Genomic DNA, 27,996 nt, shown 5'->3' on the forward strand with positions numbered 1-27,996 from the left:
CACAATTAGGTGTAAACAAAGGTATAAAAGGATCACAAAAGGTTAAGCTCTATCTTAAGCTTCCCTCTTCACGTTCACGTTCACGTTCACCTGTTGCATGTGACGTAATCCGGTTGCGGAAAACAGCGATCATTCAGAAGCGTGAGCGGCACGTGTAGTAACGTACAGATTCCTGCTACCCTCGGTCACTGTTGTGCTCACCGTCCAAAGCGTCATCAACAATATCGTGAGCATTAATTAAGCAATAGTCCTTCTGTGCTATGGATTGGATGGTTAAAATCATTGATTCAGTGAAATTTGTCCCTCTTCAACGTTCTGGCAGGGATCACCATGTCACGAAATCCACCTCCTTCTTCTGCTCGATACAAGATTTCATCACCTCAACCCTACGTTTCAAACGATCTTAGGGGAGCATACACATCGGATAACGGACCATACCCATCATTTTCCCAAAATCAGCCTCAACCTCACTCTCAACTTCAATCTCAGGCGTTCTCTCCCCCTGATCAATACGGTCACTTAAATCAGCCACAAAGACAGAATGGTGGACCAAGTAGACCTACTATTCCTCCTGCTACTCCAGCGAGACCTGCTAGATCAAGAATGAGGGAAGCACCTCAACCACCTTCCTTACCATCCAATCCATCGTATTCTCGTACCCCTACTTCATCAACAGCTTCAGCACCTGCGCCTATACCGGCAAGAAGACAAGATTTAAAACCTATCCAAACTGTTAAATTAGATACGAGAAGACCTTCTACTGGATCAAATGGTGGATATGATTTAGCTGTATCACCAATTTCACCAGTCTCACCTATCAATCCTAATCAAACTCAAGCAGGGGGGAATGCGTTATTCTCAGATCCATTTGCAGCAGATAGAACACAACGTGTAAATTTACGTGAACAAACCTCTGCTGCAGCTCAACAAGCTACACAACCATTTCAAGGTGGACCAGCTTCAGATAAATTAAGGAATGTTGTTGGTGCTTTTATGAATGCAAGTAGACAAGGTCAACAACGTGATGATCAAGAAAATAAACAAACGCAACCTGTCTCGGCAAGAAGACCTAATAGAAATGAAGCTAGAGATAAAGCTAAAAAACAAGAAGAAATATGGGATGCTACCGAAGGAAATGGTGGTGGTAAATTCAGTGATATAGATGAAGTTTTGAAGAAAATTAGAAAAGATTGGCCATTTATTTTAGATTCTGATTTTTCACCATCAACTCTAGCTTTGTCTTTATTATCACCATCATCATCTCAAGATAAACCTTCAACTTCCTCTCTACCTTCACATCCGAACTTATCATCCTTTTTAAGATTACATGAAAGTTTATCTTCAGCATTACAAGCTGCTGTTCAAGCTCATTTTCAATCTTTTGCAGCGTCGTTACCTCAACATGCAACTTTTATCGCAACATTAAGTAAAGCTCAAGAACAAGTTAAAAAATCAAAGGAAAGCTTGAGAGAAGCTAGAGATGGTTTCGCAGGTAAAGGTAAATCTGAATTATCAGGTATAAGAGCAAGAGAAAGAATGGTTAGAGATATGTTGAAAATCTTGGATACTATGTGAGTTAATCGATGAGTCTGTTTATACGCCAGAAACATAACATGAAGGCGAATGCTGATTGTACTACTAGTGATCATCTCAAGCAAATACCGGATCAGTTAGAATCACTCATCGGTGACAAGCGATTCCTTCAAGCGGCTTTGATATTGGTTAGATCGTTGAAAACGATAAATAAGCCTGAGTTAGCAGAGATTGGTGCTTTGTCGGATTTGAGAGCTTACTTTGTATCGCAAGAAGCGGTAAGTCGTACACATCGCATATTATAGCAAATTCTTGCAGTAGTTGACAGACATTTGCTACCACATATAGACCCTTACTGAGATTCTTGTGGAAGAATTGCATAACCATATTTATCTCAAGACTTTCTACAGTGATTCAAGATGGAAAACATATGTGCCGGGACAACAGACTCGTAAGTTGGATATATCTGCATGATGTGTTTGGCTGACATATCATACATAGTCCCCATCATTGAACCTCAGAACGAAGATCTACCATCTATTCCCCCTTCTTCCGACTTGACCCTCATTACATCGCCTAATGTCAACGGTGATACCGTTCCTCTTGCCGGACCTGGACCATCTTCCAAATTTTCAAGATACCTTAATCATCTTGCTGCTAAGCCAAGTCACGATCCTCTACTAGATTATATGGATTCCGACTTGAATTCAGCTCCTGATATACCTGCTATAACGCACTCACGAGCAGGCTCGAACAATATTGGTCAAGCTGGTTCTCACGGTTCTCTATCATCATTACTTGGTCCTTCTCACGGTCAAGGCGAATCGAATAACCCAGAAGCAGATTCATATGCTTATATGGAGACTCTTTTAGAAGCTTTATCAGCCATGGGTAAATTAGGCTCCGCATTAGATATGATCTCTCAAAGGGTACCAGGAGAAATACATGCTTTGGTAGAAACGACACTAGATGAAGTAGAAGAGAGGTAAGTCCGTTGGCGAACGAGTTCCGGAGTCGGACCAAACAGCTAACGCAAATGTGCCGTTTGAACCAGATCCGAAGCCCGGCGAGAAGAGATCGATTCTTCCCTTCGACCTACTTCTTTCCTCGGTCCTTCACCTGATTCTTTGATTTCAACAAGACCAGATTCAAGCTTGAAGCGTCGTTCACTATTTGCTCCTGGCGAAACGCATCGAATCGAGATATCTTTAGGTGCCACGGGACCACCACAACATGCAGCCATATTGAGGGACCTATTCTGGACATTATATTCCAAATTAGCCGCTGTGTTGGAAAGTCATCGTGTAATTTACGAAGTCGCAAGATGGATATCGTCAAGAAGAGATTTCAAGGATTCGTCCTTATCCAATTCTTCAACATCATTGACAATCCCAGTATTGGAGATTTGGAAACCTATCCAGCAGGAAGTAAGTTCAGCTTTCCCTGGCCCTTCCGAGTTACAAAGCTGAAGTCTTGAATCGCGTAACAGGTTCGAACATTACTCAGAACATATTTAACCGATGATAGTCAAGGATCAACATTGGATAGACATCCCATACCTACCATCAACGAAGTTTTGCGTGATGGAAGATGGGCACGAGATAAGCAGAAGGTAAGGAGGATCAATCCTGTTTTCAAAAGCGTTCACTGATTTGATTGTTACCTCTACAGCAAATGTTCAAATTTGCCGACACGGATACTCGAGCGGTTCAGAATGAGATTAAACCAATCGATGATCAACTGCAACAAGCTTTGAGAATATCTGTACCTGGATTAGTTTCGATGCAAGTTGCAGGTGAAAACGCTACTTTAACTGTATTAACGGATTCAGACGACAGATATTCGACAGCAGGAAAACACAGAACTTTAATCCCACCAAACGCATTTAACGTTACGACATTGTTCCAACCTACCATATCTTTAATTGAAAGAGCTACATTTATTGTTCCACCTGGATTCGAAGATGCCACTGGAGCTTTCTCCACCGTTTTAGAAGATTTTGTAGTAAAAGTTTTTTTACCTCAATTAGATCAGAAAGTTACTGCTTCTTTCCAACAAGCTGTTTCAGGTTATGATGCTTATCAAGTTGATAGATCAACTTCCAAAGATTTCGTCATTCCCCCTTTGAAAGTAAGTCAACTTTGATCATCTTCTTGAACCCGTCTTGGATTCTTGAACTGACGCAACATACATCTTACAGTCTAGTGTAAGAGTTATGGCACTTATACATAGCTTATGTGTTATGCTTCAAACTACACCTTTCCATCGAGAAAATTACAGTCGCTTGATTGTTGGAGTGATAGTACAATACTATCAGCAATGCAGTTCACGGTTCAAAGGTTAGTTGATCCTGGATGGAAAGCTTTGTGGACTAACTGATCTAATCATTTTTGATCACCTCATAGAGCTCGCTTCATTGCCTGCCACTATAGAAAATCCAACAGCACCATTGGCTTTGCCGGGTATATGGGCACAAAGAGAGGATATTATTAAAATCCTTTTTGAATTACGTGGTGTTCCAGTAAGTGATCTACAAGTCTCTTGATTGGAGGGAGCTCACACTTTGCAATTCGCAGGATACAGATCGAGCTGGTCTGATCAGTGTAGAACAAAAAGAGATCAAGCTAGAATTCGATTTATTAGGTGACGATGGCCTCGTAGAGAAGAATTTAATCAATTCTATGAGAAAATTAGAAGCTTTAGGAAATCTGTCACAAAGTTTGGTAAGTGCTTGCCTTGCACGATACTTATTGCCGAGCTTGATACTGACTAGTTCAACTATCTACAGCGATGGTTTATCGATTCTCTACTCGACTTGCAAAGTGTTGCCGAAGAACCCCTTTCCCCAGATAACGAACATTCCTCAATGGATCTCTTGTCTGCAAATATACCTGCTCCCGTATCAATGATGAGTGGAGATGCACCTAGGTTACCTCTCACCCGGGCCATGGCACAGTAAGCTCATTTTTGAAGCAAAAGAACGTGTCAAGGTATTCAAGCTGACATTTATCTATCAGGCGATACGAAGCCATCATTCAGACATACGAACAACTTGCTGAGATGGTACTGAACACCATCAGACTAGAAATTCGATGCAGGGTAATATGTAATCTTAGTGCATCACTGAGGAAAGGAGATTTCAGATTGGAAAGTGAAGCTTTAGAACCTGATTCTGATATTTTAGACCTCAATGCTTCTCTAATGGAAATTGAAGAGATTGCTGAAAGGACAATACTGGGCGATGATCATAGGTTAGTAAATAATTCCTTCTGTTCAAAAATGAAAAAAAAAATTCCAAAAGAGTATCCAAAGTACTAATTTGTTATCTATTTATTTAGTTTCGTTTTCAGGGGATTAGGTCAATTAGTTGATCAAGTATTTATAACATCATCTAAAAACATTAAGATGGTTAATGCTGCGGGTGTAAGAAAGATTAAAAGAGATATTTTAGCTTTACAACAAACTTTAAGAGGTATTGCACCTGCATCAAAAGAAGGTCAATTAGGTAGAGCAATGGAATTTTGGGAATTGTACGATAAAGGTCCTAAAGTGAGTTTATCACTCGCACCCATTTGGCCTTGTCTCAAGGTGGTAGTAAAAATCTGGTTAATAGAGAACGTACCGCTGATCATGCATATTTTCTTCCGTAATTAGGAAATGCTTGAAGAACTAAAACAATCAAAACCTATTTTCTCGTTTGAAGATTACAACACAATGCTTAACCTACAATGTAAAGCAGATCAAGATGATGCACCTTCATCAGAACTGAATACATATTTAATCGATTTACATGCTTTATCAATGAGTATAGAAGGTTGGGAGATTGGCGAATCATAGCATCATAGGATCATAGGATCATAGGGGTTTTGTCTTGTTGACATTAAAAATGCATATACGTGTAACTATACATTTGTGATGCAATTAATGTGCTATTTGTGATTCAGCCTTATGTCGGTTTGACTAAATCTCTTGCGCAGAGCTTGGTTGTATGTTATTCACCCAATACTATCTCGCTTTTCGCCTTGTATTATCCACCATTGTCATATACGTTTACTTAAAGCATTCACTCTATCCTGCAACTCATCTAATCTTCTTTCTCTTCTCTGTATGAGTTTTTCTAACCCATCTGCTGCTGCTATTGGTTTAGCTAATATCTGAGTTACCAAAGCAGTGTCGAAACGAGTCTGACGGGAATTTACCAAGATCAGCATTTGATGTGGTAATTGGATTATTGCTATGTATAGGGGGAACAAACTTACTTGTAAATCACCTTTCATCATAGCAGTTATTCTAAACCAATCTCTCCAAAATTTCTTTTGAGCCTTTTTCCATAACTTTTGACCTAAAGCTATTGAAGATACAATTGATAATAAACCTAATCCAATAGCTGTAGTTGAACCAAAAATTTCTATAGGTGGTACATAAGATAACCAACTTAATGATAAACCCAATAAAGATGTAGAATAAGTTAATAACAAAGTTTTTTGTGCTGAAGATTGTAAATTTGGAATTGATTGATTTAATAATTGATTTCTTCTGATTATAATTGGTTCTAACAATGGTATAGGTTTTGATGTTAATTGTGGTATAGATAATGATAAAGTTGATAAATGATTTAATAATAATGGTGATGTAAATGGATGACTGATTTGTGAATTTGATGATGACGATGATGATTTTGATGATGATATAGGTAAAATTGATAATTCTTTAATAATTTTATTTGATTTTAAATCTAAATTTTTTTGTAAATAAGATAATTGACCAGATTCAAAAATAATTTGATTTTCTAAATTTTTACCAAAATTATTTAATAAATAATTATTTAAATCAAATTGAATATCATCAATTCTTGTTTTACCAATTAATCCACCTAGCCAACTTAATTTACCTTTAAATAAAAATTCTAATTCATTTTTATTTTTTTCTAAATCATATTCAATTGATCCTTCAACTAAACCACCTTCAATTCCTCTTGAAGATATACTTAAATGTTTTGCTTTTGTCGTTCCTTTTTGACTTAATCTACGTAATTCTCCTACAGTATGTTCAGCATTTTTAACTATATCTCTATCGTTAAATATTATATTTTCAATATGATTTAAAGCTAATCCTGCATTTTGACGTGATGTATTTAATTGGGGTTCAGATATTAATCCTAAAGATGCCGTTAAAGATTGTTGTAATGGTCCTACATGAGATTCTAGAAATTCTTTTTGGAAGATATCGAAAGCTTTAGTTTTGAAATTTGATGTTGAAGGTCCTTGATTTTGTAGACCAATTGCTAAAGCGTCAAGTGCATTTAAGGCTTTCTCAGCTTTGACGAAGAATATTGGTACTGAAGAAGAATTGAAAGTGGTTTCATCTACAGGTTCCACCTTTATCTGATTTAGCTGATCTCGTAATTTGGCTTCGATGGTAGCTTGGGATGTCCTTGGAGGAAGGTGACCGTTTATGACGATATGTACTGAGCCCCTTGAGAGTGCTAAAGGGAGTACAGAGGAAAGTTGGGGTGTATCAAGAAGTCGAATTGGGTCGATGACCACCATTAAGGAATCGGTATTTAAAAGATGCGATATCGTATCTTCAGGTTGCTTGGCTGAAGAACAGCAGTCAGGCTACTGATTATAAAAGACTCGCTTCACAGACGACTCACCATTTATCTCCACTACATCATATCCAGTCAGCTGGAGCCATGATGCAGCCAAAGATAAGGCTTCTGGTTCCCTCTGCGGCCTCAAACCATGACTACAATGAACGTTATTATGTCAGATCGCTTATTAGGTTTCAGAGTATCATGAGACTATAGCTTACCCTATCTGGAAAACATCAATATTGGCGCCTTCATGCCTCGTTAATAAAGCTTTTCTACTTTCTTCGTTATCCACCAAAGGATCTTGTAGTAAAGCAGAAACTACATCTTTTGGTGCAGCTAAATCATCTCCAATGACTATCATACATAATTATTAGCTCAATAGACAACAATGACGTGTAAGCTACATACCTGCTATTCTACCTCTTCTCTCAACTGAAAGATCTCTTATTATACCCTTAACTCTTCTTGACCATATATCATCTCCTCCTATTTCGTTTTGTAGTAAATTCTCGATATCCTTCAGTACAGGTAATATAGTTTCCGCTCCTTGTACTGGCTTGATAGATATTTCTTCCGCTGCTATAGGAATTGGTATAGGCTCTGGAGGTTGGATAGCTGTAGCTGCTGATGCATATCGTTTTGAGACGTTAAGGGCGGTCCTGGAAGGGGAAAAAGAAGAATTCGTATGGATGGATGAGAACGAGTGGGATTGATAGATAGTATTTACCGCCGGCCGCAGTGAAGCTCTCACTATTTGGCTGACATGTCTAGGAGACGAGCGTGCCAGTCTTGTGACATACATGGCTGCTACTCTTTTGGATATAGTTGATGAGAAAGAGTAGAGCTTATTGAGCATGAAAAATAGCTTGAAAAGGACAGCTTCTATGAGCAAGTAATATCGGAGAAATAGATATTCGGGTTGCGAGAAAGTAAGAAATCAACATGAAACATAAATGAGTGACCCACTTAAGACCCAGACGCGTCCAAGCGCATAACACCAAAAGAAAGCAATCAACATCCATGATGTCCATATATATCCACTTTCATCATCTTCCTTCCTTATTTCAATTTGGTCATATATTTCCCACTGTCATCAAGCAACAGATCGCTCAGAACCTACTGGACGCAAAATTACTCTCTTTCACGACTCATCACGCTCTTACGACTATTCAACTTTCTCACCCCGTCGCCAACAGCTTCTTCGATATCGATAGCTTCCTGTCAAAAGTCAAGGCCCGTGCTCGTTTTCTGGATCAACTAGCTTATTGTGAAAAATCAACTTATATACATTCTTTAATACAGTTCAAGTTCTCAGAATCCAATCAAACGATAATAATTCAATTAAAATCATCTAAATTCATTACTGCATTCCGCTTTCATCGTTATCATCAGGGATTGGCTCAATTTCAAACGTTAGATACGATATATCTCCACCCTTTACTTTGACGTCAACTTATCATTGCTTTACAAGATCAGCTGTAGTACTTCGCTTCAACAGCAGATATCGCAAGTAGATTCCTGCTTAGAAACATTTTCTCTCATATCACCGTTCCACACATATCGACATGGGTGATCAAGGTTACGTATCTTCTGGATCAGGTAGTGGAATGATGTCAGGTGGGGAAGGAGGCGACAGAAACTCGTAAGTGAAGCGTCGTCAAAGGAGGGCGGTTCGTTTGCTCAGCTATGTGAAATATTATATTGATGCCTTTGCCCTGCATGACAGTATCGTATTGAAAGTTGGTATGGTTGGAGATTCGCAGATTGGTAAAACATCGTTGATGGTTAAATATGTGGAAGGTAGTTTCGAGTAAGTAAATCTCACTATTAGCTGGGCTTAATTTCTTTTTGGGAAGCTGACGAATAACCATAGTGAGGATTATATACAAACGTTAGGAGTCAACTTTATGGAGAAAGCAATAACAATACGAAATACTGAAATAACCTTCTCGGTAAGCTGAAACCCAAGTTTTCTCGATTTACAAGCTTATTTTGATATACACGCGTAGATATGGGATTTAGGTGGTCAGCGAGAATTCGTATCGATGTTACCGCTAGTATCGAATGATGCTGTAGCGATACTGTTCATGTTTGATTTGACTAGGAAAGCAACTTTGAATAGTGTGAAAGAATGGTATAGACAAGCTAGAGGGTTTAATAAGGTGAGTTGACGGTCATATTATAGCTGCAATTAGCGGGCCAAGCTGGGATACACACAACGAGAGAAAATCCAGATACGAGAACTTCAGCTGAGAAGAGGACCGTAATGAGAAGCTTACTGATTAATCTGTTCGTACTTATCCTATAGACCGCCATACCAGTATTGATAGGTACAAAATACGATCAATTTGCTTCATTCCCTCGAGAAGAACAGGAGGAAATTACAAAGCAAGCTAAGAGGTTCTCGAAAGCTATGCATGCTCCATTAGTAAGCCATCAGAGCAACAAGAAATGGATGTCCCGAAGCTTACAGCGGTGATACCAATCGTGCAATATAGATTTTCTGTTCGACATCACATTCGATAAACGTACAAAAGATCTTCAAAATAGTGTTAGCGAAAGCTTTCGATCTTAAGGTGAGAGAAACATTTGACTCTTGATTGTGTATAAAAATGAGTACTAGTTCTTGTTATGCTAATCACGACAAACTCCTATCTTCCTTCATACAGTGCGTTATACCGGAAATAGATGAAGTTGGAGAACCAATTCTGCTATACGTAGATGTGTAATCTTTGTGTGTCCACATACGTTTAGTCATTCTCGAGCAGCAACATGCAAATTCCTTTGCGCAATGAGTGATTGATTGAAATTAAAATGGCAGTAGAAGATGAATTTGTATATATAATAAAGGTTTATAGAAGGGCTTTTTAGTGGTTTTAGCATTAACAATTAGGGTTATCAAGTCATTTTCATCTCATTCTCCTTTCTCCATTTTCCAAATCCCATTTTGATATCCACGACTTTATTGAAGAAACGCTTGATATAACAACCAGTCATCAGTAGATTAGAATATCCTTAACAATTACCTTGCATTGATTTTTACCGACATCGTTCACGCCTCACATTGATGTTTGGTTCCTTGACTTATATACCAAACTCATTCTCCATACTAGCTTTTATGAATATTTTTTTTTTTTTTTGGCGTTTTGGTTTTTCTGACTCGTTGGTCTCTTTTTGAAATCATAGCATTTACCATCTCTCATCTCTCTATTCCTTTACGGAATTTTCTGTTCAAATTACGAATAAAACCCATTTTTTTTCTAATAATTCATTTCAGCATTTTAACAAAGTAGATAATTTGTTTCTTTTTTTACTATACAACCTCACAGCAAATAAGCACAACAATGCATATCCAAATAAAAGCATTTATTATAAATGCCAATCTAGTGTGTATGTTGGTCGAAAAATTTCCTGTAATACGTATAAATAATAAAAGCGGGGTATATAAAAATGCTTGGTATGTTCTATTCTATATTATATAATCTATGTTTTTCTCAATTTTACACCTATTCAAGCTATGACTTCTCCACCTGCCCAATCAACTTCAGGTAATTCCTTTTCCCAATCGACTTTATCAGCTCCTTGTTTATCTAACCATTGAAACGCCAAGCTAAGGAACGATCTTGCGAATCCAGGTAAATTAGTTTCTGGTAAAGCGTCATTGAATTGCAGGATTGACATATTAGGTACTATTGACAAAGCCCATTTTGATGTCAGCTTGCCCTCACTTCCATCTGAGTTTTTTTTAGATAAACTGACCAAGTCGCTGTAAAACTCCATCTTTAATTTCTCGCTGTATACCTTCACCCTTACCTCTTCGTTTCTTTTTAGCTTTGACAAATTCTCCTTCTTCTGCGTCCCCATTCTCATTGATCTTCTTATCTTTCCCGTCACTTCTCACGAATCCTGGAATATATTCTGCTAAATCGTTACCTAGTAGAACCCTACCTGGTTCTCCACCTAGTGCAGGACTGAAATTCGTTTGTAAGAGTGATTCATAAAGCTGTTTAGGTGCATGAGGTAGGTATAACAGATATGATTTGGTAGGTGATAGTATGTGTTTGCCCGTCTATTTATAATTACATATTGATTTAACACTCCATAAACATCTCTTTGAAAATTGACAGACACTTACCAGGTTCTCCTGGAGATTCCTTATTCCAAAAAATGAAAGGACTTTTCTATCGCCCTCATCTGAGACAGGGTCAAACGCTTCAACACTTGACGTTGGGCACTACAAATAGCAATTTGATTAGCTAGAAATTTTCCAATCGGGTAGAGGAAATTTAGCTCACACCCAAAGAAGTAGCCAGTTCTAACAGTAAAGCCAGCTGTATCTGAGCCGTCCTGTCCGAAAATGGTTTACCGATTCCCAGACATAATATACCAATTCCATCTGAAGCTGAAGCAGGATCCAGCAAATCTTCAAGTTTCGTTATTAAACCTAGCATCCAAGTAGTATTAGCTTTCTCGTATCTCTTCACAAACGATGTTCTGCCGCACAGACTTACGTATCCAGTTATCACCCCATTTCTCTAACATCTTTTCTCTTTTCTCATTGGTTCCTTCAATTGCTTTATCGACTTTTTCCTGACTGAATTCATCTTCTTTTGGTAAGTTTTGATCTGCCTTTGATTTGCCTTTGTTTGATTTATTGTTCTTCTGTTTAGGTAACGTAAATCCATCATCTTTTGCAACTTCCACTTTTCTACCTTTGTTTAATTTTTCTTCTTGTTGAGCTCTCGAATCATTTACATTTCCTTTCTTGGCTGCTTTTCTAGCTTCTTTCATTGCTATTTTCTTTGCTTCCTCCTCGGCCTTCTTACGTGCTTCTTTAGCTCTTCTTTTATCTTTTTTCGACAATTCAGCAGTAGATGGACCATCATTTTCGTCCTCGCTCTGAGCAGCAGAACCATTTATGGGTGTAAGTGTATCTTCGTTGACTGGTGTAGATGGTATTGTTTCAGGTTCAGGATCTAACAGATGTTGTGGTGTAGGTATGTTTCTTGCTTTTCTAGCTTTCTTCTTTGATTTTTTGGATGGATGGTCGATATCTTCACTCTCTTCTAAAGCAAGATCTACTAACTCATTTTCTAGTGCATCTATATCAGCATCTTGATCTGCTACATTCTTCTTCTCCCTCTGATTCTGTTCTTCCTCTTCGTGATTGTTCTCTTCGGCATCCTCGAAGATTTCTTCATTCTCACCCTCTTCAACCTCATCATTTTCTTCTTCTCCTTCATCATCGTCAGATATGACCGTCGTTTCACCTCTAGCTCTAGCTTCGGCCATCATTTCCTTCTTCAACTTCCATACAGACTGTTTATGTTTTTTACTTCTTTCATGATTTGACCAACTTGCTTCACTTGCAAAAGTTTTGGAACATGCTACACATTCGAAAAATTCACCACCCATTCCATCATCTAATCTAACTCCTGTACCATCTCCAGTCTCTTGATCTGCCATATTATCTTCCTCTTCTTCTGCATCTTCATCGTCAGAACGTCGACCATCTAGTTTTTGCCAAGATTGCTCTTCGTATTCAGAAGCTAATTTCATTCTTTCTTCATGTGCTTTTTTAGCTGCTTCTGCGTCAACAGCAGACAAACCCCCAGTAGTGGGAGTAGCAGTTCCAGAATTGATTTTATTAGATCTAGCAGATATTTTCTCTTTGGCTAATTTAGCTTGATGTGCTTTGTATCGCGGATCACGATGTTGAATGAACAGAACCAATTGCTAAAGTATCGGTTATGAGTGTTAATTTCGAAGATCACGTTATGAGCTTTGTCAGATAGTTTTGGGGATATCAACAGATCAAATTACTCACTCTTACAGTATCATTATATTCTTTTCTATAATCATCTCTAACTTTTTTGTTCTCTTTTTCCATTAATCTTCTAATATCTCTTGATTCAGCTCTTTCTAAATCCCATCTCGCTACCCATTCAAACTTCTTTTCCGTAACAAATTCTGTCCAAACTAAATAAAAATCTCTAACCCAAATTTTTGAATGTTTTTCTGATTTCGTCATTCCTTGCACCGGTGAATATGATGTTGTTGAATCACCAAAAGAAGGATAAATTAATGGTGGTGAATTAGGTGATGTATGCAATGTTTCGTCTGATGCCAATAATGCAAAAAGTGTTCTGTAAACTGAGTAAAATCCCTACAAAATGAATATCAGTTCAGTCTCCAAATGATCGTTGAGCAATTTGACTGATCATAATAACCCACTTCATTGGTATCATCCATTTTTCTAGCTAATTTAGGATCAAAAAACCTCATTAATTGTTCTAACCTTACACCAGGATCTCCATGTCTTCTCTTATTCAATTTGGATTTCGGATCATTGGTAGCTTTATCTCCTGATCTGACATGATCAAAAATATCATCGTCTGTAGCTGCCACAGGTACATTTCGATGATTATCGTAGAAAGCTCTTTCCTGTTATCGATTGGTTTAGGTTAGCGCTGTTCAGGATTTTATTAACGAAGCGATGAAACAGCTTACATTAGGATCACTCAGGATCTACAAAAACACATTTGCATCAGTTATTCATTTGAGCTTGAGTACGGATACTTCCAGCTCACCTCATAAGCTTGTTGTAAGTCTGCGAAAAGCTTTGTCGCTTCTTCTATTCTAGCTGGGTTCTTATCTGGATGATTGATGAGCTGTATTTGCGATGTTAGTTGAGTAGTTCATACTGAATATGCGCATTTCCAACTTACAGCAAGTTTCCTATACGACCGCTACAATAAAACTGATCTGTTAGTGATACTCATGCGAGTCAAACGAAGGCTTTAGGGCAGCTTACCTTTATTTCCTCCCAAGTAGCATCCTCCTCCACTTGTAATAACTCGTAATAATTCGGTGGTCTTTCTTCAGCTGATTTAACGTTACCTTGACCTGATGTACGTGATTGATCGTTACCCATTTTGCCGTTTGCACTCTAGCAAGACAGCAGATACGATGATAGTAGACAAGTAATTCAAATCAGTAAGATATAGTATGGTAAAACAGCAAGAAAGGAGATGAACCATCCATATGACGATCTCTAGAGGTAATAACAATTCAAAACAAAAATCGCTCGGATCCGAACACAATTACAACTAGGAAGATCGCTCAATTCTCGTGCTGAACACGTGGGTAGCTTCGCTTAACCCGCCTGATTTTCTTTTCTTTTCTTTTCTTTCCTGTTTCCGGTTGAGAGGGTCAAAGTTAACAGCAATATGGTATCAAGTTGAAGCATCTTCTACATCTCAGAATTCATTCTTGTATATATATCTAGTTGAAAGCTTTGAGTGGAATGATGTCAACAAAAATCAGTTATCTCTCTATGCATTTGACTCAAATCTGAAGCATAGAATATCTGTCAGATTACCTTACTACTTATTACTTTGAATAGTCGCGACCCCTCATTGCGTTCACCAAGATGAGCAATAATTACCAGACTGATCTTCGTACACCAGTAGCGATGTCAGCTTCTTTAAGACGTACTGGCTCGGTCACAAGAAGTAAAAGTAGCATGACACCTTCGGTAATTTCCAAGAGAAGCTCAGCTTTTCTGAATGCATCAACACCCATCTTAGACTTCGGTAATGTTTCACCGGGAATAGAACGAGATCCGATGAATGAAGTGAGTAGTCATTTCTGACGATTACGTTCGATTGCTCACTCTTTTGTCAGGTCGCAGGCTTAAGGTCGACGATCGAAAGTCTGAACAAGACCAACGCTTCTGTAAGTGTCGCCCTTCAAGCGAGGGATAACAGACTCAAACTGATGACACCTTTTTTGTTCTAGCTTCGAAGCAGGATTATAGATCTCGAAAATCATATAGCTCTTAACACCGGATCCGAAGTAGAAAGGCTATCGAAAGAATTATCAACCTTGGAGGATCTTTTTGCTAGTAGTCAAAAGTAAGCTTTTGCTCTTGGGACTGAGATAACAAGCTTATCGTGTAAATATAGAGCAAACGAATCGCATTACGCTGAAACCGAGAGACAGAAAGGATATGTAAAGGAATTAGAGAATCTTCTTACAACAACTTTAGGTTCAGATTGGCGAGAATCACATGATGTTTATCCACCTGCATCAACAACAACGTTAGTAACAGCGTCTACACCTTTACCTCCACCTAAACCAGTCAATCCACTTCGACATTCCGTCTCTTTTTCAGGCAAAAGATCAACAAATAAATCACATAAACGTGCAAGTTCAGTAATGGATTTAGGATTGATAAGTCTTCAAGCTGTCAAAGAAGATGAAACGAATATGGATCTTACTCCTACAGGAGCTTTAAGAAAATTAAGTGGTTCACCATCCACTCAAACCAAAGACAAACACAATAATGAACAACAATTAAGCAAATACGCACTTACTCAAACGCCCGAACCGAAACAGGGGAAGCCATTACCACCAACAGTATCAAATTATCAAAGAGATGATGCACATTCGAGGAAAACTGAAACTCACACCTCCGCTCTTGCGGAGGTAAATCTCGAAAGGTTGAATCAAGTACTACAAATGCTATCTAAGGTTTATCCCGAGAGCATCGAGAACAATCTCTCCTCACAGGTACCAATCACGTCAAACATAACTTCTCATGCTACTGATGTTTCAATAGAAAGGAACGAACAAATCGGAATGATGCGCAAGATGTTAGAAAATCAACAAAAATTGTTATCGGACCGAGAAAAAAGACTAAACTCGATAATTCAGGTGGTAAGTCGGTTTCCCCTTCGACGTCATTGGGCGACCGTTGTTGACCATATGACTGAATTCCTACAGGCAAAAGACAAAGAAGAAAGATATGCCACGACGATATGACCAATGGATTGTCGGATGATACCGTTGTCAAGACAATGTTAGGTGCGAACTATCGCTTATTTTGTAGATTAGGAACATTCTTTGATGTCTCACCGAGAAAAGAAGGAGTTATTTGTGTATAAATTATTCCAAGTTCTGAGTTGTGATAGGAACGTTTTTCTCGATATAGTTTTGGTCACATGCATGTATGTGATATATAAAGATCTAAGTCTGTTATCTTCTAGAACGTCTCGAAGATCTACATGATGTACTACTACCTTATCTCTTGTCGAGCGTTCTATAGTGTTTTACTTTGGATAAAATCCCATATGTAAGACTACATACATTATCGCGACTTGGCTTTACAGACCTTGGAAACCAAGAGAACTGGGTGGTTACCTTTAAGGGATAACCCCAATTTAACGTTAATTCATTTTTTATCTCTTAAAAAGTCCGAGATTCGAAGTTCGAGGTTCTCAAGGGGTTTACGTGAGGGATAAACAAGAAGTCTGGAGTTTCTAGAACACCAGGAAGCACTCGTCCAGATTTTCTATTTTCTTTATCGGAGAGTTTCATGTTTTATTTTCAGGATCTTTGTTTGAACCCTCATAGATTGATTTACACCGCTTAAAAAGGACGCCACGGTTATGCGGCATAGTCAAAGAAATGAAACCGAGATTAGAGTAAAAAGTTAAAACGTGGAGAGAAAGCCGAGAACTTCTTTAGCTTACGGATCTTGGCACGTTAAAAGAGAATTATGTGCTGCCGACTCCTCAATCTACGGATAACTAAGTTGATCTTATTACAAAAATAAGTCACTCGTAGTTAGAGATAGACCACGTCCTTGTTCCTATAATATTGGGGGGAAGGGAGGGGGTTGCGAAGAAAATGCTAAAACGGTGACATCTTGAATGATTGTTTTCTGGTTTAGAAACACATCGCGACAAACTCAAGGATGGTTTCATTCTTGTTTGTGTGATTCTATCTATATATATGTATGTCGTACCATACTACATATCTTCATTCGAAATTGACAAACTTTAATTCACAAGAAAGACCTTGATTAACGGATACAAATTTGTTTGATCAAATCTAAATCAATATCCACAATATCAAATCAAACGCCAACATCACCACTCTATCGAAATTAACAATAGAGAATAACAAAAACCCTCATTTTTAGCTCAACATCAACATCAACATCAAAATTGACCAATACAACAAACACATACTGTAACACCTCCTTTGGACGTCTGAGAATCGAGTATTTCCACCAGGGTACTAGGGTATCTCATAATATCGCATCGATCACCCAAGCCGCATTCTAGATTTCGACTTTTCTTTTGATCGTCGTATGGTCATTTTCAAGCTAACGTATAGCACGCAGCGCCCTTGCAAGTATACCAGAAGTAACAAGTAAGATTACTCAATCGCAGCTTTTCCCTTCACAAAGGTAAATTCAACCATCTCATCATTGATCGATTATAACAATCCATCATCCAACAACATACGTCCGCCATCGAAATCGATATTTCTCTCTTCATCTCGAATTTATGCGATTCAACATTCATTGATCAATTAAACCTTCAGCTTGTTAGATCAAATTAAGAGCATCGAATTCGATAATTAAGTTTATTCAGGGTTATAAGTTAGACAGAAAAGGTTAATAAAGCTCAAGCTAGAACAGAGAAAAAATAACCTTAGTTTGAAGAAAGGTATGTAGAACCCATCGTCTGTATTTAAACGAATCATTTCCTCAAAAATCGCCTACAATCGATGTGATAGCACCTGCAAAAGATTCATTGAGCTAATCATACTTTCCCCCAAATATAGTCAATTATTTCGACTAGCGTTGGATATACCCCATACCAGCTTTCAAACACAACACGTTGTCAGCTATCGGGCAAACATCTTCTAGACTCTCAGCTGTTACCCCTTCAATTAGAATTATCGATAGGCAAAGGAAATCATCTAGATAACCTTCAGCACTCCTTTCATTCTCTCATCGCTTATCCAAGCCTATCACTGCGGATTTGCTGTACCTTTGGTCGAATACCTCGCTTCAGGTTTCACAGAGGACAATCATCAAATGGGATAACAGGTAGTGCGATATCGCGGAACCGCTAAAACTGATATAAGGTGTGATTGACTGGCTGGATCCTTCAATCAACCTTTGAAACAAGCGAGGTTGTCGATCGAGATTGTATTTTACGTGTAAGTACAACTATCTCCAATATCGTACCACATCACTCCTCAATCCTCGATTTCACGCGGTACTTCAGTCGTACAAAGGATGTATCGCGTATCGAAACTTCATTTCGATAAACCCCTCTCTTCCCTTATGCACCGATAGCAATCTAGACTCGATGATTTCTTGATCGCCTTTTTCTCCATTGAGCTTAATCTAGCCAAACCATCAGATCATCCTTTACTTAGCTCTTATTTTTCCCTTGGCTTGTGCTTTTCGTTTTCTCGCCATTCATCTTTCGATTACTAGAAATAGTATCAAAGCTTAACACTAATTACAGTATACTTTCTTCCTTGTTGTCTCGGAAAATAGTCTTACGTCTAAATTTTATCAAAAATAATATGGTTTCTCCACCTTCTTCAATTGGTTCACCAGAATTACTATATTCTCCTTCCTCACCTACTCTGTCGTTCATGGAGCTCAGAGATACAATCCCACCTGTACCGGATCCAAAGGCTGCCTCAGCTTTCGCTCCTTCCTCACCTCACAATCGTGCTCCCTCACCTTTTTCTGGACTAGGTCATCAACGCTCACATTCCGACACAGCAAATCTCTTTCGACCTAAAGTTCATCAACAAATAGTATCATCAAATCTGAATCCTCTTAACGAAATGGTATACTCTTATAAGAATCATCCTCCTCTTCCTCACCATCATCCTCGACCCGCATCCCCACTTGGTTCAGGCTCAACAAGTCAATTTGCTGTAGGAGGTTCTCATTCTCATAGTCACGTTCTACCACATGGAAATCCTTCTACTCGATATCCACCTATGACCGCTACGTTTGGTCAAAGTAGTTTTGCATCCTCATCGACATCTTCCATATCGCACTTCCCTAATCATTCAATAGCACCACATTCACCCCCTTACGACCATGCCGGACCTTCGACTTTACGACGTTTCGCCTCTCAGCATCGTTCGAATGCCAGTAGTAGACAAAGGGTTCCTTCTGGTAGTCACGATAAGAATTCACGTTGTTCACCCGAATGCTCTGCCGCAGACGCGCCTTACCAGCTTCTATCGACTGTCATTGGTCGAGCCAGTGTCAACGAGTTTCGTAAAACTATCGCAAGACCAAGTAAACGAAAAGCCACAAACGATGAAGACATCGAGATGGAGGAAGAAGCTATCTCAACGAATTTGATTCGCCCAAATATACAAACTCGTCGCAGTCGCACACGCACACCAACGTTGCAAGGTCCAATCTCGCCTCCTTCGAATAATCCATTAATGAAACCTTTGGCATTTGATCGAAAACTACTTCAAAGCACACCACCGCTACCACCCGTAGATCATTTACGTGATCCACCGTTCGAAGGTGACTTCTTTGCCAATTACCACAAATCCGGCTCTGCCACATCAAATGCTATATTACTTCAAGGTATAGTGCCCGAATTTGAGTTTGGACTACCTCGCTCTTCTTCAGCTCCATCAGTACCATTACTATCACAAAGAGATAGAGGATTGAGTGATGCGTCTGCTGATCCTACTGGCTCAGCCGATGTTCTTGGTCGACAAATAGGCGGTTTCACACAGCTACCAACAGAAAAGCCCCTTCACCGACATGAACCTGGCTTACCATTAGTCACATCACCCCAAGCCATACCGTCCAAACTTCCTGGAAATGGCCTTGCTCCAATATCTAGCAGATTCTCGACTTTTGGTGTGGCCAGAAGATTGGACTCGGGTGAAAAATTAGGTTCTATAGGACAAATCGTTGGTGATCCTACAGAATTGACTTCTTATCTAGGTGAAGATCTCGCAGCTACACTTAAAGCAAGATTACAACCCGAACAAACCGAAATGGTGAAAGAAATCAAGAGAAAAGAAGAAGTCCTCAGTGAAGCTCAATGGAGTTTTGATGTTCCCCTATCCAAAGTACTTGGTGATACCGTCAGGAATTGGATGAACGATGTGGAGGATCAAGAGCAATATCAAATAGTAGAGTAAGTATAATTTGTTCAAGCTAGTGAAGGACGAAAATTCCATAGCTTACACTTTTGATCGTCTGCAGATACGGTTGTCACAAGGAAACACCAAACACCGTTCTGGCAGAAACTGTTAAAACCCTAGCACTACGTGCTTCCGGACCTGGACGACCTAAAAAGGTGCTCTCAGTAACTCACCAGTGCAATCTTGATTTCGACATTCGAGCTTTACAAGCGAACCTTTCAACTCACCCTCAGTCATATCGCAAAATCAAAGCCTTACCTTCTCCTTTGATTCTCACGTCATTTAACTTCTCTGGGTTTGCTGAAGCTTCTTTACCACCAAACTCTGTTGATGTGGCTCTATGTACAAACGAGTTAAGCAAATTACACGGTACAATCCAACCCAGACCGCTATACCTCTTTACTTCTCAGGCAGAGGAGAGAGAACAAAGGTCGGAGAAAGATTTGAGTGGTTGGCTAAAGATGCGAGCGAAAGAAGTGAAACCAGGTGGAATTTTAGCTTGCTCCTTTGCTGTAAGAACCGCACCTACACCTGAAAATCATCACAACCGAAACCTCAGCCAAGCTGGGTTAGATGCATCCAGAAATGGTATCAATGAGGGCTTTACAAGTTATCCACCTAAAGCTTCACCTGGAAATTACTCAACGAGTCTACCAACGTCACCCAGAACATCGATTGATGAACATATGAATCACAACATTAACGTTTTCAGTGTAATAACACCAATGACTGAGATCAGTAACAGTCCATTTGTACCAGGACCACCATTACCTTCACCCCCAATGAGCAATAATGGCAAAACTAGAAGATATAGACCTGATATCTGGCAATCGATGTCACATGCTTTATCACCTGCAATTCAAAGATTAGTATCTTTAGGAGAAATCAAAACTCAAGTTGCACCTTTATTAGTTGATGTACCATATTGGCCAAGAACTTTAGAATCACTAAAACAAACTTTATCAAAATCGCAAAATGAATGGGAACCTCTTATCGACTCATCAGACAATTTTGATGGTGAAAAATCAGAATACAAAAAGGAAATACCAGAACATGAATTTTCTCCAAATGAATATTCAAAAGAAGAGAAAAGAGAATGGGAAGAATCTGGTATTAAAATACATAGATTAGCTCATCCAGCTTGGATCGATTATAGAAATGGTAAAATTGACAGAAATGGTTATGCTAAAAGAATTTCAATGTATTGCAGATCAGGTAAGCTTCGATTTCAAAATCATAGACCCAATTATTCATGTAAACCAATTGCAAAAGTTATAAAAGCTTATATTATTTTACTGGATTTCTTAGTTTACGAAGGTCATCTAAAGAAGGTTCTACGGGAAAAAGGTAGAATGGACATCAGTCAATGTGAAACAACAGTACAAGAACTTGTAAGTTGTTTCTCCCGTACAATTCTGAAATTATCGAGCCCGAGCTGATAGCTGTCATGTCTATTCGAATAGTTCAAAGTTCTTGTTGAAAAATGTGAACTTGGAGCATTAGATGCGTTAGAAATTGATATTGGGATAATAGTATTGAAACGAAAGTAGACAGTCGTCTGGTAGATGGCATCTCATCATAATGAATAACGAACATTTAACGAAACATGACAGTATATCACTCAAATCCAATAACAGAGCAATAAATTCACAACTCCTGTTTGTATGTAATCAAGCCACACAATATAGATAGTTCAGTTGTCATTGTATACATTATATAACATAACACACCAACACGTCACTTGCATATGAATTTAGAAGTCAAACCATATCATTCACATTATATCCGGAATATACATATTCTCTACGTATAAACTAATGACTTGATCTATAAAATTCCCGTTTCTATCCTTTTTACCGTGCACTCTCAAGATATTTAGAGCGAGCTGAACTGATCACAACATACATGTAATTAGTACTCAATATTGGTATACTCATTTGGTGAACCAATACATAGCAGCGTATTCTACGCTCAATTGCTCGCCTTCTTTTGTACACTGAAAGAGGAAAACGCAAGACGCCATCAATCAGCATTCTACAGATAATTGTACAGACTTGTTTTATTGATAAATCGAAACACAATCTTCTGTCAACACTTACAGAAGAAGGTGGTTGACCTTTATAAGTATTTAATCTGAAAACACTCTTGGATAAAGTGCCTTGATTCTCTAAAGCTCCAAGCTGTAACCAAGGTACATTTATAGAGGGATTGATTGGATCATTTACGCCATTAATCTTCTTGACTATAACGTTTTCTGTTCCAATACTAGTGTAAAACTTAGGAGAGATTGATCCAGCGGTAGAAGATCCTGGTGTATCGCTGTACATCATAGATAACAATTGTGTTAGTGGCGTAGAATCGCGATGACTTTCTTCTTGAAGGAACTCATGAACTCACACAAATTCATGATGAATAGCGATAGGTAATTGACCTGAATATGGGTATGATAAAGCTGAATATGCCACTTGAGGTAATAATTTATCCACAGTTTTCGAATCAATGATATTCGCACTCATTGTATATACACATGAGACATCGAATAAACTGGATGAATTTGACAGAATAAGACATATCAGCTGGTGAAGATGGTCAAGCTCAGTACATTCACCGGAAGAAGACTTTCACTCACTTGGCTAAAGCACCGGCAGAAACATAATTTCCTTGTGTACAAGTATAATTTTGAATACCTCTACCTACACTTATCCTTGAAACTCTTTCATTATTTGGTACTGTTAAACCTGAAATACCGTTAAATGGAACACTATAATTGATAATTTGACAATTTTGATAATTTGATAGTCGTGAAACGAGATTTTGGATATCAGATTTTGGATCTTTGGTTTTTGCTGATGAAGTTGCTTCGATAGGAATTGAGGAAATTCTTGATGGGCATAGCATGAATGCCAACACAAAGGTACACAAGAACATCATGAGCGGAAAAAAGTATACGAATTGATGAGTATTATTAGTGAAAAATTGATAAGCCTATTGAATGAGCAAAAAGAAATAAAACACAAGAAGGGAATTGGATGAACAAAGAGGCCTACGAGACTGAAAGCTTCACTCTATTATATAGTTCCATACTCGCTCAATACCTCGGACGATGACATTAAACTAGTAGGTCTATGCTTGTAAGTTGACCCTCAAGGTAGTCGTCCCCTTGTCTGAAATATTTGTTCCTCGTTGAAAGGTTATCTCAGAAATTGTTCTAGTTCAAAGGGGGTGCTTTGACGTAGATCACTAAAAACGAACGGATCAATCAAAAGTTGTTCTCCTTGGGTCTAAACTCTGTTTCGTATAAATGCTGTGCAATCGCAAGGTCAGATACCCAGCAGGTACCGAGTATTTCTCATGTTATGACCAACCGCCTCCCTTTGAAACCGTGTATGAGGCACACAGGTACGTTACTGCTGTATATCCCGTTGTTTTGTCGATCATTTGAGTGTCCGGTTTCTTGATAAGTAGCTCCGCCCGCCTACCTTGAAACAGTCGTCAACAAGAGTTGTGATGTTTGCCTGGACTCATCAATCAAGGGTTTGAGATTTTGGTCAATATAGCGCATAGTCCGTGAACCCTGTGTGGGTTATGAGTCGGACATTGCAATTACTTGATGTATATTTCCCGTGCATTTGCCAGGTTCAACAAGTACCATACATACTATAGTCAAGTGATATGATATTGTTGAAGTATCCAAGCTTTATCAGGGCCTATCCAAGAGCGACTTGAATCCAGATATACACTATGTTAGTTGTGTGTCCTGCCGAAACACTACATCACATTCATGCAGATTTATCTATATTTAATGCAAGTTTATACTGTATTATGCTATATATATGACTTTGGACAAATGTTTTTTTGTGAGATCTACACTGCACAATTAATCATCTTGATTGACTTTACCATAACCTGAATTTCTATCTTTTGGTTTTTCTTCACTGAAACCAAAACCTTTACCGAATCCAGATTTTTTACCTTTTCTTTTCCCACTTTCACCGAATTGTTCAGACCATTTCCTTAATTCAGGTAAACTACCTTCTTCAGAACTTGATGGTCTGATTTCTTCTAATGCAATTGTGAAATGTTTTAATGATATTATTCTAGGTTGTGTTTTTGGTTTATCATCATCATCATCTTTCTCATCGTTTTCTTCTATGATAGTATTCTCGGTTGAAGATGATTCATCATTTCCAACTTTATTAGCATATAGTAACTCATCAACTTCATCTTGAGATATCTGTTGATCACCTTCGCCTTCCCCTTCCAATGTTGATTGTTGGCTTTCTTCGGCGTTATCAGGTAAAACTGGTTGACTAGATCCAATAGCTCTTATCGTCATACGTGATGGTCCAGCTACAGGAGCTACAGTCTTTTGTCTTTTCACTTGAGCCTTTTTCCTACCACCACCTCCACTGCCTCCACCAGAAGGAGCGACCACCAATACTTCAGCTTGACCAGCACCTCCGGATGGTGTTGAGCTTTGCGGATGGAGGGGTGTAGCAGTACCAGCTTCTGATGTCGCATTCTTGGCCCAAGGTACTTGTACAGTATCTTTAACGGCTGCTAAAGCAGCGCTTACACAAAGATCTACAGAAAACATCAGCATTGACGATCTTTCGGTAACAAGCATCTCAACTCACGCTTAAGATCTGACCCAGAAAAGCCGTCAGTATCTTTGGCCAATTTCTCTAAATCAACATCATCGGATAATTTCTCTCCCCTGAGGATAATTTCCAAGATAGCTACGAACGAGCGATAATCAGTGTCTATACAATGCTGATTAAGAACGCCACCACACTTACCCTTTCTTCCTTCAACACTCGGCAAGTCAACTAACAACCTTCTTGGTAATCTTCGGAGAACAGCATCATCAAGATCGAATGGTCTATTGGTTGCACCGATGACCACTACTCTCTTATCTTTATTGGCTATAGCGGAACTCAGACCATCCATCTCTTGCATGAATTCGGTCAAAAGCAGATTGTGCGACATGGATCCAGCAGAGCCTCTAGATATACGTGCACCAAAGAGGGCGTCGACTTCATCAAGGAAGACCACACACGGTGATAATCGTCGAGCAAGATTGAAGACTGCTTTTACACTAAGGCATTTACTAGGTCAGCTTCACTTCTAGTGATAGAGTGTCTCAGGCGAACTTACAGCTTTTCTCCCTCACCCACATACATGTCATTGACATCACTAGGTTGAATAGCCAACATTCTAGCACCACTTTCCGCTGCTACGGCTCTTGCGAGTAAGGTCTTACCAGTACCTGGCGGACCAAAGAGTAAAGCTCCGGTAGTAGCGTGATCTTTCAATACACCACCTCTGAAAGCTTCAGGGAAAAGAAGCGGTAAAGAAACCATTGACCGTATACCATCTACTGTCTTTTCTGGAAGGTGTACATCTTTGAATGATGTGGAAGCGAGTTTGGTAGGATCTACAATACAAGGTAATAATCTCTTTTCATGTTGAGAAAGATTTTTAGATTTTTTGAGAGATTCTACGACTGGATCTATCAATTTCTCAGGCGCATTTTCGATTTCTGATTTAGTTTTGAGATCAACTTTTGTAGGCGCCGACGGTAAATGTCGTTTAATTTGTTCAGTCGTTATTTTCTTTTCTTCCCCCATTGCTTTTCTAGCTTTAATGATATCTTGCCATTTAATCGTAGCTATTCCGTTCTGTAGACTACCGGAACGTATAGCAGTACCTAAAGCTATACTGGAGATATGTAAAGCATCGCTCCATGACACCACACTATTTCCCCAACCTTTTCCAAATCCACTTGACTCAGTTTTTCTCGTCAATTTGTTACCGGTTATCTCACTTGTTTTAAATATTTCCGACGGATCTGCAAGTATTCCACCAAGCTGATGTATAGCTCTTTGAATGAGAGCGGCAGTCCATATTCGACGTTGATGTACTCTAGCTTCTTTTTCGACGGCGAAGTTACGATGTGGAGGAATGACTGGATAAGCTTTCCATACTAGTGACGAAGACGGGTCACGAGAATTTGCTGGTGCATTAGGAGGTCCACCGAACCGACCCATCAATAGTCTTCGTAGCGGGTTCGAGGATTTCGAATTCCCTTCTTGTGATTTACCACCAAATGAAGGTAAAATTGCGAGTAGGCTAAAAAAGAATTATGAGCACAAATACAGAACCATACGACATTCGGACAATTTACCCTTTGGACAGCATCAGACTCAATCTTCCCTTGTCACCCTCCTTTCTACCACTCAAATCACTCTCCTCACTACCCCACCATAATTTAGCGTCATTTCTCGGCTTGATCACCTCTACATGTGAGTGAACACTAATACCCATGCTCTTGAACTTCTCCTCAATCGCGGCTATAGCAGCTTGAGCTGGATCAGAGTGTTTATCTGACTCCTCTTCCAAGTCCTCGGAATGATCATCTTCTCTTAAAGAACCGTCTTCATCTCTAGAAGCTGAAGCGAAAGCAGGTGCCGTGTGAGGCAAAGCAAGAGAAGGTGTACATTGGAGGATGATGCTGGTAGGATATATCAGAGATGGTTCGACAGCTTCTTCAATGGGTCCTTTAGCTCCTTTACTTCGAATAGGTTTTATATTGGTAACTAAGCCTTTCCGCCTTCGTTGTACAGCTTCTATGAACGATGGCCACCAAATTGGGAAAGTTTTTGACATTGTCGTAGCTGATTCTAGTACAATAACTCGTTTCTTGCCAGGTTTTGACTGTCCGGCATTGATGATTCTGGTGAAAAAATTGACCCAATCGTTGTGTATTTGACCTTGCGGTATCTCCTCTTCTACTCCTCCTAATCCTGGTAATCCACCTAGTCCTGGAGGCATTCCACCTCCCCCGCCCACCACAGCAATGGGTACACTAGCAAACATTCCTGGCATGCCATGCGAATCCTCTTGATCTTCTGTTTCCATCAATTCCTTCTTAGCTGTCATTATCGGTTGAGCTGCCGGCTGATATAAGGGATTAACAGAATTTGGAAGACCTGGAGCTTCGATGCCTATAAAGACAATCAGCATAAGTGATTATTCAGATTAAACGCGATAACTTACCCTCAGATGCCAGAGGAGAAGATGCTCCATCCAGTCCAAGACCCATAGCGAGGTCTAATCTTACTATATCCGCATCTAATTCATGTGCCAACCGCTGCACTGCATCTTTTACGTATGTTTCTCCACCTTCAAACGGCGATGCTAAAGCTAGAACAGCTTCTTGGGCTGAAGAACCTGATTCTTCTACCGGTTCTGCAGGGTCTGTTCTAGGTCTGCCTGTTCCATCAGGGAAAGTTACTACATGAGTATAAGGTGAAGACGGTATACGATCTTCTGCGAGGTGTTGATTGCCATTTAAGAAAGATGTAGAAAGATGAGTGAGAGCTGGACCTAATTCTGTTGGTAATGCTGAAGAGGGTTTAGAAGGTGTTATGACACTAGTCGTATAGTCATATAGTGTGTCGACATCATTCGATGGCGGTATACGGGGTTCTTCGACCGGTTCTTCAGGATCTTCCGGTGATTTTTCTACAAATTGGCTAAATGATGATGGATAATGAGGTTCTTCATACGCAGAATTGGTTGAAGAAGCTATAAAAGTCCTTCTGGAAGAGGTGGATCTAGGTAGTTGTGGGCTACTACTAGTCTGAAGTGTCCGAGTCGTAGTTGGTGATACATTCAAGATCCTTCTTGATGTAGGCGGTAAAATTCTGGAACGTAATGTTGAAGGTGAAATTCGTCGCATGTTTGGTGGCAATTGATGTAAGGATTAGAAAGCAGCCCACGGTCGGTAGATGTGATATATATACTGATCTTTCACCTTTTAAGACCTATCGATCCAATCTGTGAGGGTGCTTGCCAAA

General features: G+C 39.2%; 8 protein-coding genes across 8 annotated transcripts; 4 read left to right on the forward strand and 4 right to left on the reverse strand.

Moving 5' to 3' along the window:
- Positions 1 to 330: 330 nt before the first annotated feature.
- On the forward strand, positions 331 to 5,370 carry L201_002448 (uncharacterized protein; the record flags this gene model as incomplete). The annotated part of the gene is made up of 14 exons (XM_066218224.1): positions 331 to 1,571; positions 1,643 to 1,811; positions 1,882 to 1,984; positions 2,035 to 2,518; positions 2,588 to 2,960; positions 3,023 to 3,145; positions 3,205 to 3,663; positions 3,734 to 3,872; positions 3,939 to 4,054; positions 4,110 to 4,256; positions 4,322 to 4,488; positions 4,551 to 4,784; positions 4,872 to 5,082; positions 5,188 to 5,370. 14 exons carry the CDS (start codon positions 331 to 333, stop codon positions 5,368 to 5,370), a joined length of 4,149 nt encoding a protein of 1,382 aa, XP_066074321.1.
- A 203-nt stretch (positions 5,371 to 5,573) lies between these two features.
- On the reverse strand, positions 5,574 to 7,985 carry L201_002449 (uncharacterized protein; the record flags this gene model as incomplete). The annotated part of the gene is made up of 6 exons (XM_066218225.1): positions 5,574 to 5,717; positions 5,793 to 7,132; positions 7,190 to 7,281; positions 7,348 to 7,483; positions 7,538 to 7,788; positions 7,930 to 7,985. 6 exons carry the CDS (start codon positions 7,983 to 7,985, stop codon positions 5,574 to 5,576), a joined length of 2,019 nt encoding a protein of 672 aa, XP_066074322.1.
- A 709-nt stretch (positions 7,986 to 8,694) lies between these two features.
- On the forward strand, positions 8,695 to 9,858 carry L201_002450 (septum-promoting GTP-binding protein 1; the record flags this gene model as incomplete). Its single annotated transcript, XM_066218226.1, has 7 exons — positions 8,695 to 8,771; positions 8,856 to 8,939; positions 9,003 to 9,081; positions 9,139 to 9,291; positions 9,438 to 9,557; positions 9,628 to 9,705; positions 9,799 to 9,858. The coding sequence occupies 7 exons, from the start codon at positions 8,695 to 8,697 to the stop codon at positions 9,856 to 9,858; spliced, it is 651 nt and encodes a 216-aa protein (XP_066074323.1).
- Positions 9,859 to 10,639: 781 nt separating this feature from the next.
- L201_002451 (uncharacterized protein) lies at positions 10,640 to 14,063 on the reverse strand (the record flags this gene model as incomplete). The annotated part of the gene is made up of 11 exons (XM_066218227.1): positions 10,640 to 10,818; positions 10,889 to 11,198; positions 11,265 to 11,363; positions 11,425 to 11,573; positions 11,641 to 12,865; positions 12,957 to 13,295; positions 13,364 to 13,573; positions 13,640 to 13,657; positions 13,720 to 13,800; positions 13,858 to 13,878; positions 13,944 to 14,063. The coding sequence occupies 11 exons, from the start codon at positions 14,061 to 14,063 to the stop codon at positions 10,640 to 10,642; spliced, it is 2,751 nt and encodes a 916-aa protein (XP_066074324.1).
- Positions 14,064 to 14,561: 498 nt separating this feature from the next.
- L201_002452 (uncharacterized protein) lies at positions 14,562 to 15,955 on the forward strand (the record flags this gene model as incomplete). The annotated part of the gene is made up of 6 exons (XM_066218228.1): positions 14,562 to 14,765; positions 14,816 to 14,866; positions 14,930 to 15,045; positions 15,097 to 15,619; positions 15,704 to 15,850; positions 15,917 to 15,955. 6 exons carry the CDS (start codon positions 14,562 to 14,564, stop codon positions 15,953 to 15,955), a joined length of 1,080 nt encoding a protein of 359 aa, XP_066074325.1.
- A 2,568-nt stretch (positions 15,956 to 18,523) lies between these two features.
- Positions 18,524 to 21,684, forward strand: L201_002453 (uncharacterized protein; the record flags this gene model as incomplete). Its single annotated transcript, XM_066218229.1, has 4 exons — positions 18,524 to 20,127; positions 20,196 to 21,349; positions 21,443 to 21,525; positions 21,598 to 21,684. The coding sequence occupies 4 exons, from the start codon at positions 18,524 to 18,526 to the stop codon at positions 21,682 to 21,684; spliced, it is 2,928 nt and encodes a 975-aa protein (XP_066074326.1).
- Positions 21,685 to 22,067: 383 nt separating this feature from the next.
- Positions 22,068 to 23,062, reverse strand: L201_002454 (uncharacterized protein; the record flags this gene model as incomplete). Its single annotated transcript, XM_066218230.1, has 4 exons — positions 22,068 to 22,130; positions 22,234 to 22,453; positions 22,532 to 22,678; positions 22,764 to 23,062. 4 exons carry the CDS (start codon positions 23,060 to 23,062, stop codon positions 22,068 to 22,070), a joined length of 729 nt encoding a protein of 242 aa, XP_066074327.1.
- Positions 23,063 to 24,011: 949 nt separating this feature from the next.
- Positions 24,012 to 27,878, reverse strand: L201_002455 (uncharacterized protein; the record flags this gene model as incomplete). Its single annotated transcript, XM_066218231.1, has 6 exons — positions 24,012 to 24,718; positions 24,772 to 24,873; positions 24,934 to 25,232; positions 25,292 to 26,266; positions 26,322 to 27,141; positions 27,194 to 27,878. The coding sequence occupies 6 exons, from the start codon at positions 27,876 to 27,878 to the stop codon at positions 24,012 to 24,014; spliced, it is 3,588 nt and encodes a 1,195-aa protein (XP_066074328.1).
- Between the last annotated feature and the right edge of the window lie 118 nt (positions 27,879 to 27,996).

Source organism: Kwoniella dendrophila, chromosome 3 (genome assembly GCF_036810415.1).
Source record: "Kwoniella dendrophila CBS 6074 chromosome 3, complete sequence".
Classification (NCBI taxonomy): Eukaryota; Fungi; Basidiomycota; class Tremellomycetes; order Tremellales; family Cryptococcaceae; genus Kwoniella; species Kwoniella dendrophila.